This window comes from Sorex fumeus, unplaced genomic scaffold (genome assembly GCF_029834395.1).
Source record: "Sorex fumeus unplaced genomic scaffold, SorFum_2.1 ptg000122l, whole genome shotgun sequence".
NCBI classification, from domain to species: domain Eukaryota; kingdom Metazoa; phylum Chordata; class Mammalia; order Eulipotyphla; family Soricidae; genus Sorex; species Sorex fumeus.
This window is the reverse complement of record NW_026606179.1, coordinates 18,428,571-18,441,845: the sequence shown is the minus strand read 5'-3', so window position 1 is coordinate 18,441,845 and position 13,275 is coordinate 18,428,571. Positions and strand designations below refer to the sequence as shown.

The 13,275-nt window shown below is 50.1% G+C and overlaps 1 protein-coding gene across 1 annotated transcript; it reads left to right on the top strand.

Moving 5' to 3' along the window:
* The first annotated feature begins 5,747 nt into the window (after positions 1–5,747).
* LEUTX (leucine twenty homeobox) lies at positions 5,748–9,410 on the top strand. The gene is made up of 4 exons (XM_056135643.1): positions 5,748–5,757; positions 7,854–8,005; positions 9,009–9,093; positions 9,268–9,410. The coding sequence occupies exons 1-4, from the start codon at positions 5,748–5,750 to the stop codon at positions 9,408–9,410; spliced, it is 390 nt and encodes a 129-aa protein (XP_055991618.1).
* The last annotated feature ends 3,865 nt before the right edge of the window (positions 9,411–13,275 follow it).

Sequence of the window (13,275 nt, the reverse complement as noted above, 5' to 3'; positions counted from 1 at the left end):
GAACTGGGGTGAAAGCTGATGTTCTTTGGGGACCATGCCATGTTGAGGAAGAAATCCTCCTGTCTCAGTAGACATGTCAGGGAAGAGGAACCACCCAAGCTGTACTGAGAGTTCAAGGGACACTCCAGGGAATTCTTTGCTGGCAGACCAGAGGGATGGGTGCACGACCGGGTGATGGTCATTACCATGAACTGTGGTTCTAAGGGTATACAGAGACACCCTGTGCAGTGTTCAGGGGTTCTGCAGTGCCAGGGATAGAAGTAGGGTCCTTTGTACCTAGCAAACTGCTCCCCTTCTCTCTTAGCCTTCACAAGTCCCCAGAATCCATCCCTGCATCCCAGGTTCGTTTTCTGAGCCCGCTCAGCTGCAGGCACTGAATGCTGAGTTCGTTAGCGTGTGCTGTGGGCCCTGTAAAGTGCGACCTTAGCCTGGATCCTGCCAATGTGTTGTTTTTGTTTATCTTTGGGAAGGGGGCTTTGGGCCAGACCCAGCAATGCTGACTTCCTGGCTCTGCTCTCAAGATTCACTCCTGGCGGGGCTTGGGAGACCTTATGGGATGCCAGGGATCAAACCTGGGTCAGCCACATAAATAAAGTAAGTAAAGGCCCTCCTGTTGATCATCGATTTGCTCGAGCGGGCCCAGTAACGTCTCCATTGGAGACTTTGTTGTTACTGTGTTTGGCATATTGAATACGTCACGGGGAGCTTGCCAGGCTCTGCCGTGCAGGCGAGATACTCTCGGTAGCTTGCCGGGCTCTCCGAGAGGGGCGGAGGAATCGAACTTGGGTCAGCCACATACAGGTAAAAATCCTATCTGCTGTACCATCATTTTGTTTATGAGCCAGCCGGCAGTGCTCAGGGCTTACTCCTGGCTGTGTGTTCAGGGATCATTCCTATAAGGCTCGAGGGACCATATAGGCTGCCAGGGATCCACCAGGGTTGACTGCACATGAGGCAAGTGCCATACCCGCCAACGTACTATCTCTCTGGGCCCTGCCAGTGTGTTACTCCATTACCATCAGTGATTGGGGCTGTGTTGGGTGCGGCCTTAGCCTGGGATCCTAAGAGCCTGGAGGTGTGAGTGGGTCCCTATAGGGTATAGCCTTAGCTTGGTGGTCCCATCGCTGTGTTTCCTATAGATGCAGCAGTTGAGTGCTAGGTCAGCCATGCACTTTGCTCTGGAGCTCAGAGAGCACAACGGACATGGATGTCCCTCACTTTTCAGAAGATTTTGTGGCAGGTTGGATAGAAGTAGGGCAAGAGGTAATTGAGTTTGGGGGTGGTGGTGAGTAATTCTGGGAAAGCTTTGAGATAACTCTGAACTTACTCTGCCCCTATGTTTCACAACTTGCAGTAATTCTGCTCAATAAAGGAGCTTTGCAAACCTTAATGGTGTCCCTCAAATTCCACTTTGCTGGGAGTGGGGCCTCTCTATATCTACCTCCTCTGCTAATGGGGTCCTGTGGTCCTGTCCCATTTCTCTCCTTTCTTCTCATCTTCTCATTTAGGCATCTTTTTCCCAGGAGACTCAGATTTCCCCCCCCCCCACACACACACTGTCAATCTTTCTCTTGAGTTTCTTTGCTTTGTTTTTGTTTTGGGGACACACCTGGCAATGCTCAGGGCTTACTCTTGGCTCTGCACTCAGGAATTGCTTTTAGTGGTCTCGGGGAAGCATATGGGATGTCAGGGGATCAAACCCAAGTTGGCCATGTGCAAGATAAGAGCTCTCCCACACTACCGTCTCTCCAGCTCGCTATAGAGTTTCTTATAGAGAGAGTATCCCCGTGTGAGGTGGGCACTTTCCAGCTGTCTTGAAATCTATTGTACAAATATTGTGGGTTCTGCTGTGAAACTCTCTCCAAATACAAAGGACACCTTTGGGGGTGCTCAGAATGGAAGTGTTTTAATGTACAAGATTGAAATGAGGGGCCAGAGTAATAGTACAGCAGGCAGGGCATTTGCCTTGCACGCGACTGACCTGGGTTTGATCCCTGGCATCCCATATTTTGTTTGTTTGTTTGTTTGTTTGTTTGCTTTTTGGGTCACACCCAGCCATGCCCAGGGGTTACTCCTGGCTCTGCACTCAGGAATCACCCCTAGCAGTGCTCAGGGGACCATAACGGATGCTGGGAATCAAATCCAGGTCGGCCACGTGCAAGGCAAACATTTGCCCTACCCACTGTGCTATTGCTCCAGCCCCCACCCCCCAGCATCCCATATGGTCCCCTAAACACCTCCAGGAGTAATTCCTGAGTGCTGAACCAGCAGTAACCCCTGTGCTGTGACCCAAAAAGAAAAAAAAAAGACTGAAATGATTCCTTTCCTTTCTTTTATTTTGTTTTTGTACCATACCTGGCAGAATTTAGGGGTTACTCCTAGTTCTGCCTCAGGAATTACTCCTGGCCAGTTCGAAGGATTGTATGGGATATGCGAGATTATGGCAAGCAACCTCCCCACTGTTCTATCTCTCTACCCCTGTATTTTCCTTGCTTTGGCAATTTATTTTCTTTTCCTTTTTGGGTCACACCTGGCAATGCTCAGGGGTTACTCCTGGGCTCTGCACTCAGGAATTACTCCTGGGAGTGCTCAGGGGACCATATGAGTTGCTGGGGATCGAACCCAGGTCAGCCGTGTGCAAGACAAACGCTCTACCAACTCTCTGACCATGGCGATTGATTTTTGACCATTTTAGTTTCCTAGATCTTCCTGCAGGAAACTGAAAATGTGCTTCCAAGTCCCACATGAGGTTCAGCCCAGAACAGCTGGGAGTGCTCAGAGATGCATCCTAGAAGACCCTGAGCCCAGGCTAAGCCGCCATTCAGAGTCTGGCGTCAGAAACAAGCTTGGACATATATGTGCTTCTGGTAAGAGGCTGCGTGTATTTCTCAGCTGACCCCAAGTCTAGAGCTCACACCTCCTCACACACATGTTCGTCATGACATAATTCTAGGTTGGAGAGATTTCTCTTAATTCTGACACACTATTTCTTTGTTTTTTTTTTTTTCAAATGAAAATAACATTTTTTTTGCATTTTTTTCTCTGTTCTCATGATTATTAGTTGATGGAGAGTCACGTTAGTGGCATTGTCAAAGAGACATTGTCTCTGGAGAAAGGGAAACAGTTCCATTGATCCTTTATTTCTTTCTTTCTTTACTTCTTTCTTTCTTTCTTTCTTTACTTCTCTTTCTTTCTTTCTTTCTTTCTTTCTTTCTTTCTTTCTTTCTTTCTTTCTTTTTGATCTGGCTTTGGGGTCCCCCTGCAGTGCTAAGAACTGACTCCTGGCTCTATGCTCAGGCATCTCTCCTGGCAGGGATGTGGACCACAGGTGGTGCTGGATTAGCATGAGAGATTGGATCTCTTGTCTGTGTGCCCTGGGCTGGGTCCTGCCTGTGTCTGGGCCCATGAGCGTCTGTGGGTGGGTCTGTGTAGGGTGTGGGGCTTTATCCTTCAGATACTGGAGTGGATTTCTGAGAAGGGGAGAGAAATACACAGTTCCTATGCACCCCTCATTTTTTCTTTTACTTTTTTTAAATTTTGGGGTACGCCATGCAGCTCTCAGGGCTGACCCCTGTTTCTGTGCTCAGACATCCCTCCTGGCAGGGACTGGGACCATCTGTGATGCTAGGGATTGAAGATGGCTCTGCCCCATCGCCTTAGACCTGCACAATCTCTCCGACCCTGGAGAAACTAGTTCAGATGTGACTGAGACCTGAGCTTGCCTCAGTTCTCCTGCTCCAGAGCAATGGGGACCTTCCCCTTTAAATCCCCTTAATTGAGTCTTCTGTGTTCCCAGGTTTGGTTCAAGAACCAGCGAGCAAAAAGAAAGAGAATGAATCTGGAGAGGGGGAGTTTGCCAGCCTCCCAGCGCCTAGCAGGGAGTAAGGGGGACCTCTGCTCTCCCCAGCACTCCCCGGAATCTTCTCCCAGCTCTGCCAGTGCTTGCAGCCCCTTGAGCCAGGGAGCACCCCGGCCTCAGATGGGAAGCACTCCAGAGTGGCAGGAGTGTCTCACTGGAGCCCAGGCTGGATTCTGAGCCAAAAGATCCATTAGATACATCTGGGGGTGTCTGAGGCCCCAGGATATGGATGAATTTATCCAGATGAATATGGTCCCCGGGCACAGTGATCTTGCCGGGCTGGAACAGTTTTTGCATTCCTCGACCTGTCCCTGAGAACTGTGATTTTGTGGATAACCAGGTGATGGTGGTCAACTCCAGAGCCCCTGACAAAGGTGGAAGGGCCACATCCTGACTCCCTGCAGACCCGGGCCCACCTGCACATGTTTTTCTGTGTAAATAGAGATAGGGTCTTCTTTTGGATAAATGACACTGGGTAGGGTTGGTGTGGAAATGCAGGGGTGAGGACACTTTGTCCATATTTATGAGTCCTGGGGTTTCAAATAAATTGTTTTGCAAAATGATGAGTACCATTTTATTTAATTATTATTTTATCTAATATTAACACAATATAATAAATATATATTATATTTTGTTATATTATGAATGCCGGTCTGTTCATTTTTGGTTTTTTTTTTTGGGTTTTTGGTGTTTTTTGTTTTTTGTTTTTTGTTTTTTGCTTTTTGGGTCACACTCAACGTTGCACGGGGTTACTCCTGGCTCATGCACTCAGGAATTACTCCTGGCGGTGCTCAGGGAACCATATGGGATGCTGGGATGCTGGGAATCAAGCCCGGGTTGGCCTCACTGTCACTGTCACTGTCCTCCCGTTGTTCATCGATTTGCTCGAGCGGGCCCAGTAATGTCTCCATTGGAGACTTTTGTTGTTACTGTGTTTGGCATATCGAATACATCAGAATACATCACGGGTAGCTTGCCAGGCTCTGCCGTGTGGGCGAGATACTCTCAGTAGCTTGCCAGGCTCTCTGAGAGGGGCGGAGGAATCGAACTTTGTTTGGCCATGTTGGCTGCGTGCAAGGCAAACGGCAAATGCCCTACCCACTGTGCTGTCACTCAGGCCCAAGAAACAAATAACTTTTTTTTTTTTTTTTGCCTTTTGGATCACACCTGGCGATGCACAGGTGTTACTTCAGGAATTACCCCTGGCAGTGCTCAGGGAACCATACGGGATGCTGGGAATTGAATTTGGGTTGGCTGTGTGCAAGGCAAACGCCCTACCCGCTGTGCTGTTGCTCCAGCCTTGTCTGTTCATTTTCTTTCCTGAAATTTGGATGGTGACTCCGACAGCCAGCGGGGCACCCTTTCCACAGTTGCTTTGCAATTCTTGGTGAAGACATTGTGAGCAATCTTGGCACAGTAAGATTTGTTGCATATCAGCAGGAGTTTGAACTTCTTCACGATGTGGACCAGAAACTTCCGGAAGCCACTGCGCAGTGTGTGCTTCATCTCCTCATCACTCCCATAATGAATGTTGGGCTGTGGCCGCCAACATCAAGATCTGGCCCCGAGTCTCTGGTGCATGCCTCGGGGCTTCCACCAGTTTCACTTAATCTGGATATAGCAGGCAGACTGCGGTCTGATGAAATTCTTGGTCCTCTTTTTGATGATCTTGGCTTCACGAGGGATCTGAGGGCAGCCATGGTGCCTTCTAGCAAGAGATGGTGGCTATGTCTGTAGGAAGCGCTAAGGAAGAGAGGCTGATGACTGCTGTTTTAGTTTGATGAATGTTTCTCTGCAAGATGGTTTCCAGGACGAGAAGGGGAGGGCTGGGAAGTTTCTAGAAGGTTCCATGATAGCAGGGAAGTGGTTCCTCTAGAGTCATGCCACCATGACCAGGGGTGGGTGTCTCCTGCCAGAACCGTGTTGCCAGATGTGCAAATTGGGGCCCAGGGAGACCTTGACTCCACAGACATTCAGTTCCGTCTTCTGTGGGGCTGGAGAGATCAAAAAGGGGCACTCATAGCCTGGGGTTAGAGACACCACAGTCAGGAAGTAGATTGCCTGGCATACAGCCAACCCAGTTTTGATGCACCGCATCACAAGGGTATTCCAAGCCCTGCCTCAAATGCCCTTGAGTATAGAGTCAGGATTCAGCTTTGAGACCGTGGAATGGAAAAGTTGCCCTCCCCAAATTAAGAAAGAGGGCTTCATGGGCTGGAGTGATAGCACAGCGGGTAGAGCATTTGCCTCTGCATGTGGCTGACCCAGGTTCGATTCCCAGTGTCCCATATGGTCCCCTGAGCACTGCCAGGAGTAATTCCTGAGTGCAGAGCCAGGAGTAACCCCTGTGCATCGCTGAGTGTGACCCAAAAAGAAAGAAAGAATGAAAGAAAGGAAGAAAGAAAGAAAGAAAGAAAGAAAGAAAGAAAGAAAGAAAGAGGGACTACCCCATGGCTTTTCTTTCAGAAACTTCCTCCCATCACCTCAAGAAAGAGTGTTGGACTGGGCCGTGTCAGGGCCCTGGGACTGAACACTCAGGACAGGATTCCAGGATAGGAGATGAGCTTTGGCACCCAGGGACATACAGGTCACTGTTCTCCCAGGAGAGATGTGAGAACTCAGAGGAGAATTCCCTCCCACAGAGGAGCCATGGGGGTGACCCCAACACCGTCATGGAGGGGAGACAGGAGAAGGGAGTGCAGTTCCGGACTCTTCTCAAGGGTTGCACCATTGTCTCAGCCCCTCCATCTTCCTTCCTGTTCCTCTAAGGCTGTGGCCTTACCTGGATCCTGCCAGTGTGTTGTTTTTACTTGTTGAACTTTTGCACCATATCCAGCAGTGCTCAGGGCTCACTCCTGGCTCTGTGCTCAGTGATCATTCCTAGAAGGCTCAGGGAACCACATGGGGTTAGGTTGTGAGGTTGGCCCCATGTGAGGACACTATCTCTTATTGTACTTTCTGGAGGTCCTCAGATCACTCCATTAGCACGTGTGAGGGGTTCCTGTAAGGTGTGGTCTAGACTAGGGTCCTACTAGTGATTATTCATTAGCATGCCTGATTGGGGCCCTGTAGGGTGTTGCCTTAGCCAGGGATTTTATGAGTATAAAGCTGTGATTGGGTCAATTTAGGGTGTGACCTTAGCCTGAGTCCTATTACAACTGTGTTTCCTATAAAGGAGACTGTTTTGGCCAAGATCATTCATGCACTTCCATCTAGAGCTCAGAAGGCACAATGAACATGGAAACCCAACAATTTCTGGAATATTCTAGGGAAGGTGAGATGGATGAAGGTAAGAAATAGTTGGATTTGGGGATGGAGGTGAATAATTGAGAGAACCTTTGAGGTAACTGCGGACTTTCTTTCACTGCAGTAAGTCTGCTCCAACAAGGAGCCTTGCAAACCTCAAGGTGTCCCCCCACTTCCACTTTGTGGAACAGGGCCTCCCTCCACCCACAGTGTCTGCTCCTGGGGTCCTGTCCCTTTTCTCTCCTTTCTCCTTTTTGCTCACTTTGCCATTTTACCCAGGAGACACAAGAGGATATTTTTGTTTCTGTCTCGCTGTCATTCTTTCTCTTGAGTTTCTTGTTTCTTTTTTTTTCCTATTTGTGTGTGGGGGTGTGGGGGGTGGGGGGTGGCACAGCAGAGTCAGTAGTGTTCATGGCTCAGACCTGGTCCTGTGCTCAGGGATCCTCCTGGTGGGTGCAGGGGACCATTAGGGGTGCCAGGAAGCTCTGCAGCATAGCACTGTCCTCTCCTGAGTTTCCTGCAGAGTGTGTCCCGAGTGAGGCTGCCCTTTGTCCAGCTGTGTTGAGATCTCTTGCCCAAAAGTGTGGGTGCTGCTGTGAAAGTCTCTTCCAGTACATGGACACTCTTGGGGGAGCTCTGGGTGGGGGGGGGTGTCAGTGTGAGCAGGAGCAGGATCCCTGTTCCTCTTGTCTAGGGAGTCATTTTCGACCCCTTCGGTTTCCTAGACCCTCCTGTCTTTTTCCTGCAGAAAATGGAAAACGTACTCGCAAGCCCCGCACGAGGTTCAGCCCGGCACAGCTGAGGGCGCTCAGAGACGCATCCCAGAAGACCCTGAGCCCAGGTGGGGCCACCATCCGGAGTCTGGCGTCAGAAACAAGGTTGGACATACATGTAATTCGGGTAAGTGTTTGTGTATATTTCTCGACTGCACCCCAAATCTAGAGCTCACGCACACGTTTGACATGGCATGATTCTAGGGCGGAGAGTGTTTTGCGGTCATGACACACCATTTCCATTTTTTAAATTAAAATTTTAAAAATTTATTTATTTATTTATTTATTTTTTGCTTTTTGGGTCACACTCAGTGATGCTCAGAGGTTCCTCCTGGCTCTGCACTCAAGAATTACTCCTTGTGGTGCTCGGGGAACCATATGGGATACCAGGGATCAAACCCGGGTTGGCTGTGTACAAGGCAAATGCCCTACCCTCTGTACTATCGCTCCAGTCCTTAAAATATTTTTTTTGCATTTTTTTCTGTTTCTATGATTGTTGGTTAATGGATATCACTAACATTATGGAATTGTCTACTGAGAAAGGGAAACACTTCCATGGATGCTTCATTTCTTTATTTTTTCTTTGACCACATTGTTGTAGTGTTCAGGGCTGACTCCTGGCTTTATGCTCAGGCATCTCTCTGACTGGGATGTAGACCACAGGTTGGTGCCAGATTAGCATGAGAGATTGGATCCCTGTCTGTGTGCCCTGGGCTGGGTCCTGCCTGTGTCTGGGCCCATGAGCGTCTGTGGGTGGGTCTGTGTAGGGTGTGGGGCTTTAGCCTTCAGATACTGGAGTGGATTTCTGAGAAGGGGAGAGAAATACACCGTTCCTATGCACCCCTCATTTTTTCTTTTACTTTATTTTAATTTTGGGGCACACCATACAGCTTTCAGGGCTGACCCCTTCTCTGTGCTCAGACATCCCTCCTGGCAGGGACTGGAACCATCTGTGATGCTAGGGATTGAAGATGGCTCTGCCCCATCGCCTTAGACCTGCACAATCTCTCCGACCCTGGAGAAACTAGTTCAGATGTGACTGAGATGTGAGCTTGCCTCAGTTCTCCTGCTCCAGAGCAATGGGGACCTTCCCCTTTAAATCCCCTTAATTGAGTCTTCTGTGTTCCCAGGTTTGGTTCAAGAACCAGCGAGCAAAAAGAAAGAGAATGAATCTGGAGAGGGGGAGTTTGCCAGCCCCCCAGCGCCTAGCAGGGAGTAAGGGGGACCCCTGCTCTCCCCAGAACTCCCTGGAATCTTCTCCCAGCTCTGCCAGCACTTGCAGCTCCTTGAGCCAGGGAGCACCCCTGGCCTCAGATGGAGAGCACTCCAGAGAGGCAGGAGCATCTCATTGGAGCCCTGCGCCGGATTCTCAGCCTAAGGACCCATTAGATGAGATACAGCTGGAGGTGTCTGAGGTCCCCTGGGCATCCAGTACCCAGGGTATTGATGAATTTATCCAGATGTATTCGGTCCCCAGAGACGATGATTTCACTGGGCTGGATCAGTATCTGCTCCCCTCAGCCTCTCGCTGAGGACTGTGACTCTGGGGATGGTCCAGGTGATGGTGGACACCCCCAGAGCCCTTGAATGTGGGTGGGCCCACAACCTGCCTGCCTTCAGATCTGCTCCCACCTATGAAGGTGACACTGTGTAAATAGAGACAAGATATTCTTTTTTTTTTGCTTTTTGGGTCACACCCGGCGGTGCTCAAGGGTTACTCCTGGCTTTGCACTCAGGAATTACTCCTGGCGGTGCTCAGGGGACCATATGGGATGCTGGGAATCGAACCCGGGTTGGCCACATGCAAGGCAAACGCCCTACCCGCTGAGCTATCTCTCCAGCCCCAAGACAAGATATTCTTATGGATGAGGGACATGGATGAGAGACACTGGTGTTTGGTTGGTGTTTGTTGCCATATCGGGATACCTTGCCAGTGTTTTTGAATTCTGGTGTTTCAAATAAATTGTTTTTCAATACTATGCATAATGTCTTAATTGCAGTCCATGTTTCTCTGCAAGAGACATGCTTTCCTGCCTAAATTTGCTTTCTGTCTGTCCCTGAGGGGTTCAGTTCCCGAGTGTCCCGTGTGGGAGGTGGGAGAGAGCTCTGTGACTGGAGCATTAGCTCTGCAGGCAGGTGTCACTGGTTTCATCCCTGGCACCGTCCTTTTGTCAGCTCAGCAGAATGCTTTGGGACACTGATTTCAGGGACAGGAGAGCAGGGCTGGTCCATGTCTAGAAGTTTCCGCGATGACAGGGAAGTTCTTCCTGCAGGTCGTGACCTCCTGGCTATTAGCAGGTTTCACTGCCACTAGAATTTGGGTGATTTTATCCAAACCAAGATGGTCTGGAGGTTTCTGCTTCTAGAAGTTTCACTGACAGGGTACTTGTGTCCCCTATCTGCCCATATGCTGCTGTGAATCAGGACCAGGTAATCTGTGACTCCACAGACACTGGTTCCACTGATTCCATCCCCTGCACCACATAGGGTACCACGTGTGTCCTTGAGCCTTGAGTCGGAATTCAGTCCCGAGCACCCACCTGGTTTGGTTCCTGAACCAAACCAAACAAAAACAGAACGTACCTTCTCTCCCACCAAATGGAGATGTTTTCTCCCCAAATTAAGGGAGAAGGGATTCATCTTTAATAACAACTTTCCTCTCATCCCCGCAGGAAATGTCTTCTCTACCAACAAAGCAGGAACACCCCTGCACAACATCAGCTTACCTGAGAAATCCCATGACAACCAAAGATACTCTGTGTGTTTGCTCTGGGAACTGCAAGACTCTTCTGGCAGGAATTTTTGTTGTTGTTTTTGGGGGTCACATCGAGCGGTACTCAGGGTTTACTCTCGGCTCTGTGCTCAGGGGTCAGTCCTGGTGTGCTCATGGGGATGGTATAGGGTGCCGGGAATTGACCTGAGTCAGCCATGTCCCAGGCAAATGTTCTACCCACTGTCCCATAGCTCCGGCCCCAATCACGATTTTTTTAAACCAAACTTGCTTTTAGTTGATATTTTTCCCCAAAATAATCATGATTTTGACAAAACATCTGATTGGCCTCTCTGAGGTCAGCACAGGCAGACAGCTCTAGGGCAGGGCTCAGGGGCCATGGGTGTCATGATTCTCTCTAACCTGGGAAGTCAAGGCAGGCAGGACCCCAGGCTTTGCATCCAGAGCCAGGTTCCATCCCAACATCTCATGGTCCCAGGAGCACAACCAGGTTACTGGCAAAACCAAAACCCAGAATCCTGCATCCTCCTTAGTCTATGGGAGAAATGTTAAGGTCAGAACATCCTTTGGTGCATGGAGCCGGCACTGGGTGCATTTCCCAGAGTCACACATGAGGAGCCACTTTTCGGGTGCAGGCCGTGCATGTCCCTGAAGATCACTGAGCAAAGATGAGAACCCTCCTGTCCTGGGGAGCAGCATGTCTGCACCCACACCCATGCACAAGTATGGAAGGGAGATGGTTCTGGGTGCAAGAGAGGGCTCAGGAGAGGTGGGGAATGATTGCCAGGGGAGGACCAGGAAGTCGATGGACCAGCTGGAATTCTGAATTCAGAGAAAATTCTGAGAAGGGGCCAGAGGTGTGATGCTTTCTTCTCTTGCCTCCCCTTGGATCCTAGGGCTTCTCAGGGGAACCCTCAGTGGAAATCCATCTTCTTTTTTTTATTTGTTAGCTTTTGGGCCACACCTGGTGATTATCAGGCATGACTTCTGGCTCTGCGCTCTGGATTCACTCCTTCAGGGTGGGGTATGGGATGATGTTGGGGACTGAACCTAGGTCTGCTGCATGCAAGGCAAGTGTCTTAAACAGTGTACTATTTCTCCTACACGGAAGTTCATATTCTGAACAGTTTCCACATCTCTCCTGTGAATGACAGTGGTCCTGCACTGCCCTCCTCCCCCTGAAAATAAAGCCTCTCTTTTCTTATCCCATCACGCACTGCAAAGTTGTCCTCTAGTCCTGGATCTTTTTGTTCGCTTTCATTTTGGCTCAGAGGAGCTTGAGGCAAGAATTCAGCCTCAGGCATGTCCAGGCCCAGTGCTGCTGACAAGACCCAGTTTAATTTCTTTTTTTTGTTTGTTTCTTTTTAACTTTTTTCTTTTGTGTTTTGGGCCTCATCCTGCTGTGCTCAGGGGTTACTCTTGGCTCTGCAGTTAGCATGCTATTTGGGAGACCAAATAGGATACCAGGTATCCAATCTGAGTTGGTGCAAGGTCATACATTGCAAGCGCCCTACTTCCTGTACCTTTGCTTCCCCTCCCTCCCTCCCTCCCTTCCTTCCCCACACCCAGGAGTGCTCAGGGCTGACTGCTGGCTTTGCAAACAGAGATCACTCCTGCAGGGACTCAGGAGAACGTATTGCGTACTGGGTGAGCCTGGGTCAGTCTGGAGTAAGGCAAGCGCCGGCTTGGGGGACCATGTGGAATGCTGGTGACTGCATCCAGGTCTGCTGCATGCAAGTCCAGCACCCTACTCACTGTACTATTTCTCTCTCTCTCTCCTAATGGGATGTCGGAGATCGAACACAGGCGAGCCAAACAACTAGACCTGCTGTACTAACTCTCTGGCCTAGGAAGAGCCGAGTGGTCAGGGGTTACTCTTGGCGGTGCACTGGGGACCAGATGGGATGCTGGGAATCAAACCCAGGTCGGCAGCGTAGAAGGTGAGCATCCTCTGGGCGGTGCTATATGGCTCAGGCCCCAAGAGGAAGATTTTTTCTCCCCGCCCAGCAACAGCCCAGCCAATGAGCAGCGTATTTCTCAGCCAATCATAAAGCGGAGCCTGGGTCTGGGCGGAGCTCAGAGGGCTGTAGCGCCTGCTGTGCACGGCGGAGTTGCAGGTCTTTGCGCCGATTCGCCTGAGCCCTGAGCACCGCCAGTGCAACACCCCACGAAGAGAACCGCCCCCTGCACCTCTATGTGAGTAGCCCCAGCACTGCTGGGCGTGGTCCACAAACAAAGTGAAAGCAAATAAGAACCAAACAGGGAAAAAGGGGGCCCGGAGCCTTAGTCCAGCCGCTGAGGCGCTACCCTTGCACACCACCGGCCCAGGCTCAACCCCTGGGACCTCTCCATCCTAAGTGCACAGCCAACCAACCCAAGGGTCCGGAGGAACCCCTGAGCACCGCCGCGAGTGACCTCCCCGTCTCCAATTTTTTTATTTTTTAAAGAAAAATAGCTCTTTCAATGGCTAAACCCGGGTTTGAGCACCTCCAGGCGTGAAGGAGTGATCACTGAGAGCAGTTAGGAATAAGCCCTGATCACGACTAGGTGTGGGCACCCCCAGAAAGGGTACCCAAGAAACTCTTCCCGACCTTCAATCTCCCTTCGAGGGTTTTTTTTTGTGTGTGTTTTTGTTTGGTTTTTTTTTTTTTGGTCATACCTAGCGC

Bases quoted from the DNA above. Each gene is read 5' to 3' on its own strand.
- LEUTX (XM_056135643.1), top strand. The intron at 8,006-9,008 runs GTAAGTGTTTGT...CTGTGTTCCCAG, and splicing joins TGGACATACATGTAATTCGG to GTTTGGTTCAAGAACCAGCG. The intron at 9,094-9,267 runs GTAAGGGGGACC...AGGACCCATTAG, and splicing joins CCCCCAGCGCCTAGCAGGGA to ATGAGATACAGCTGGAGGTG.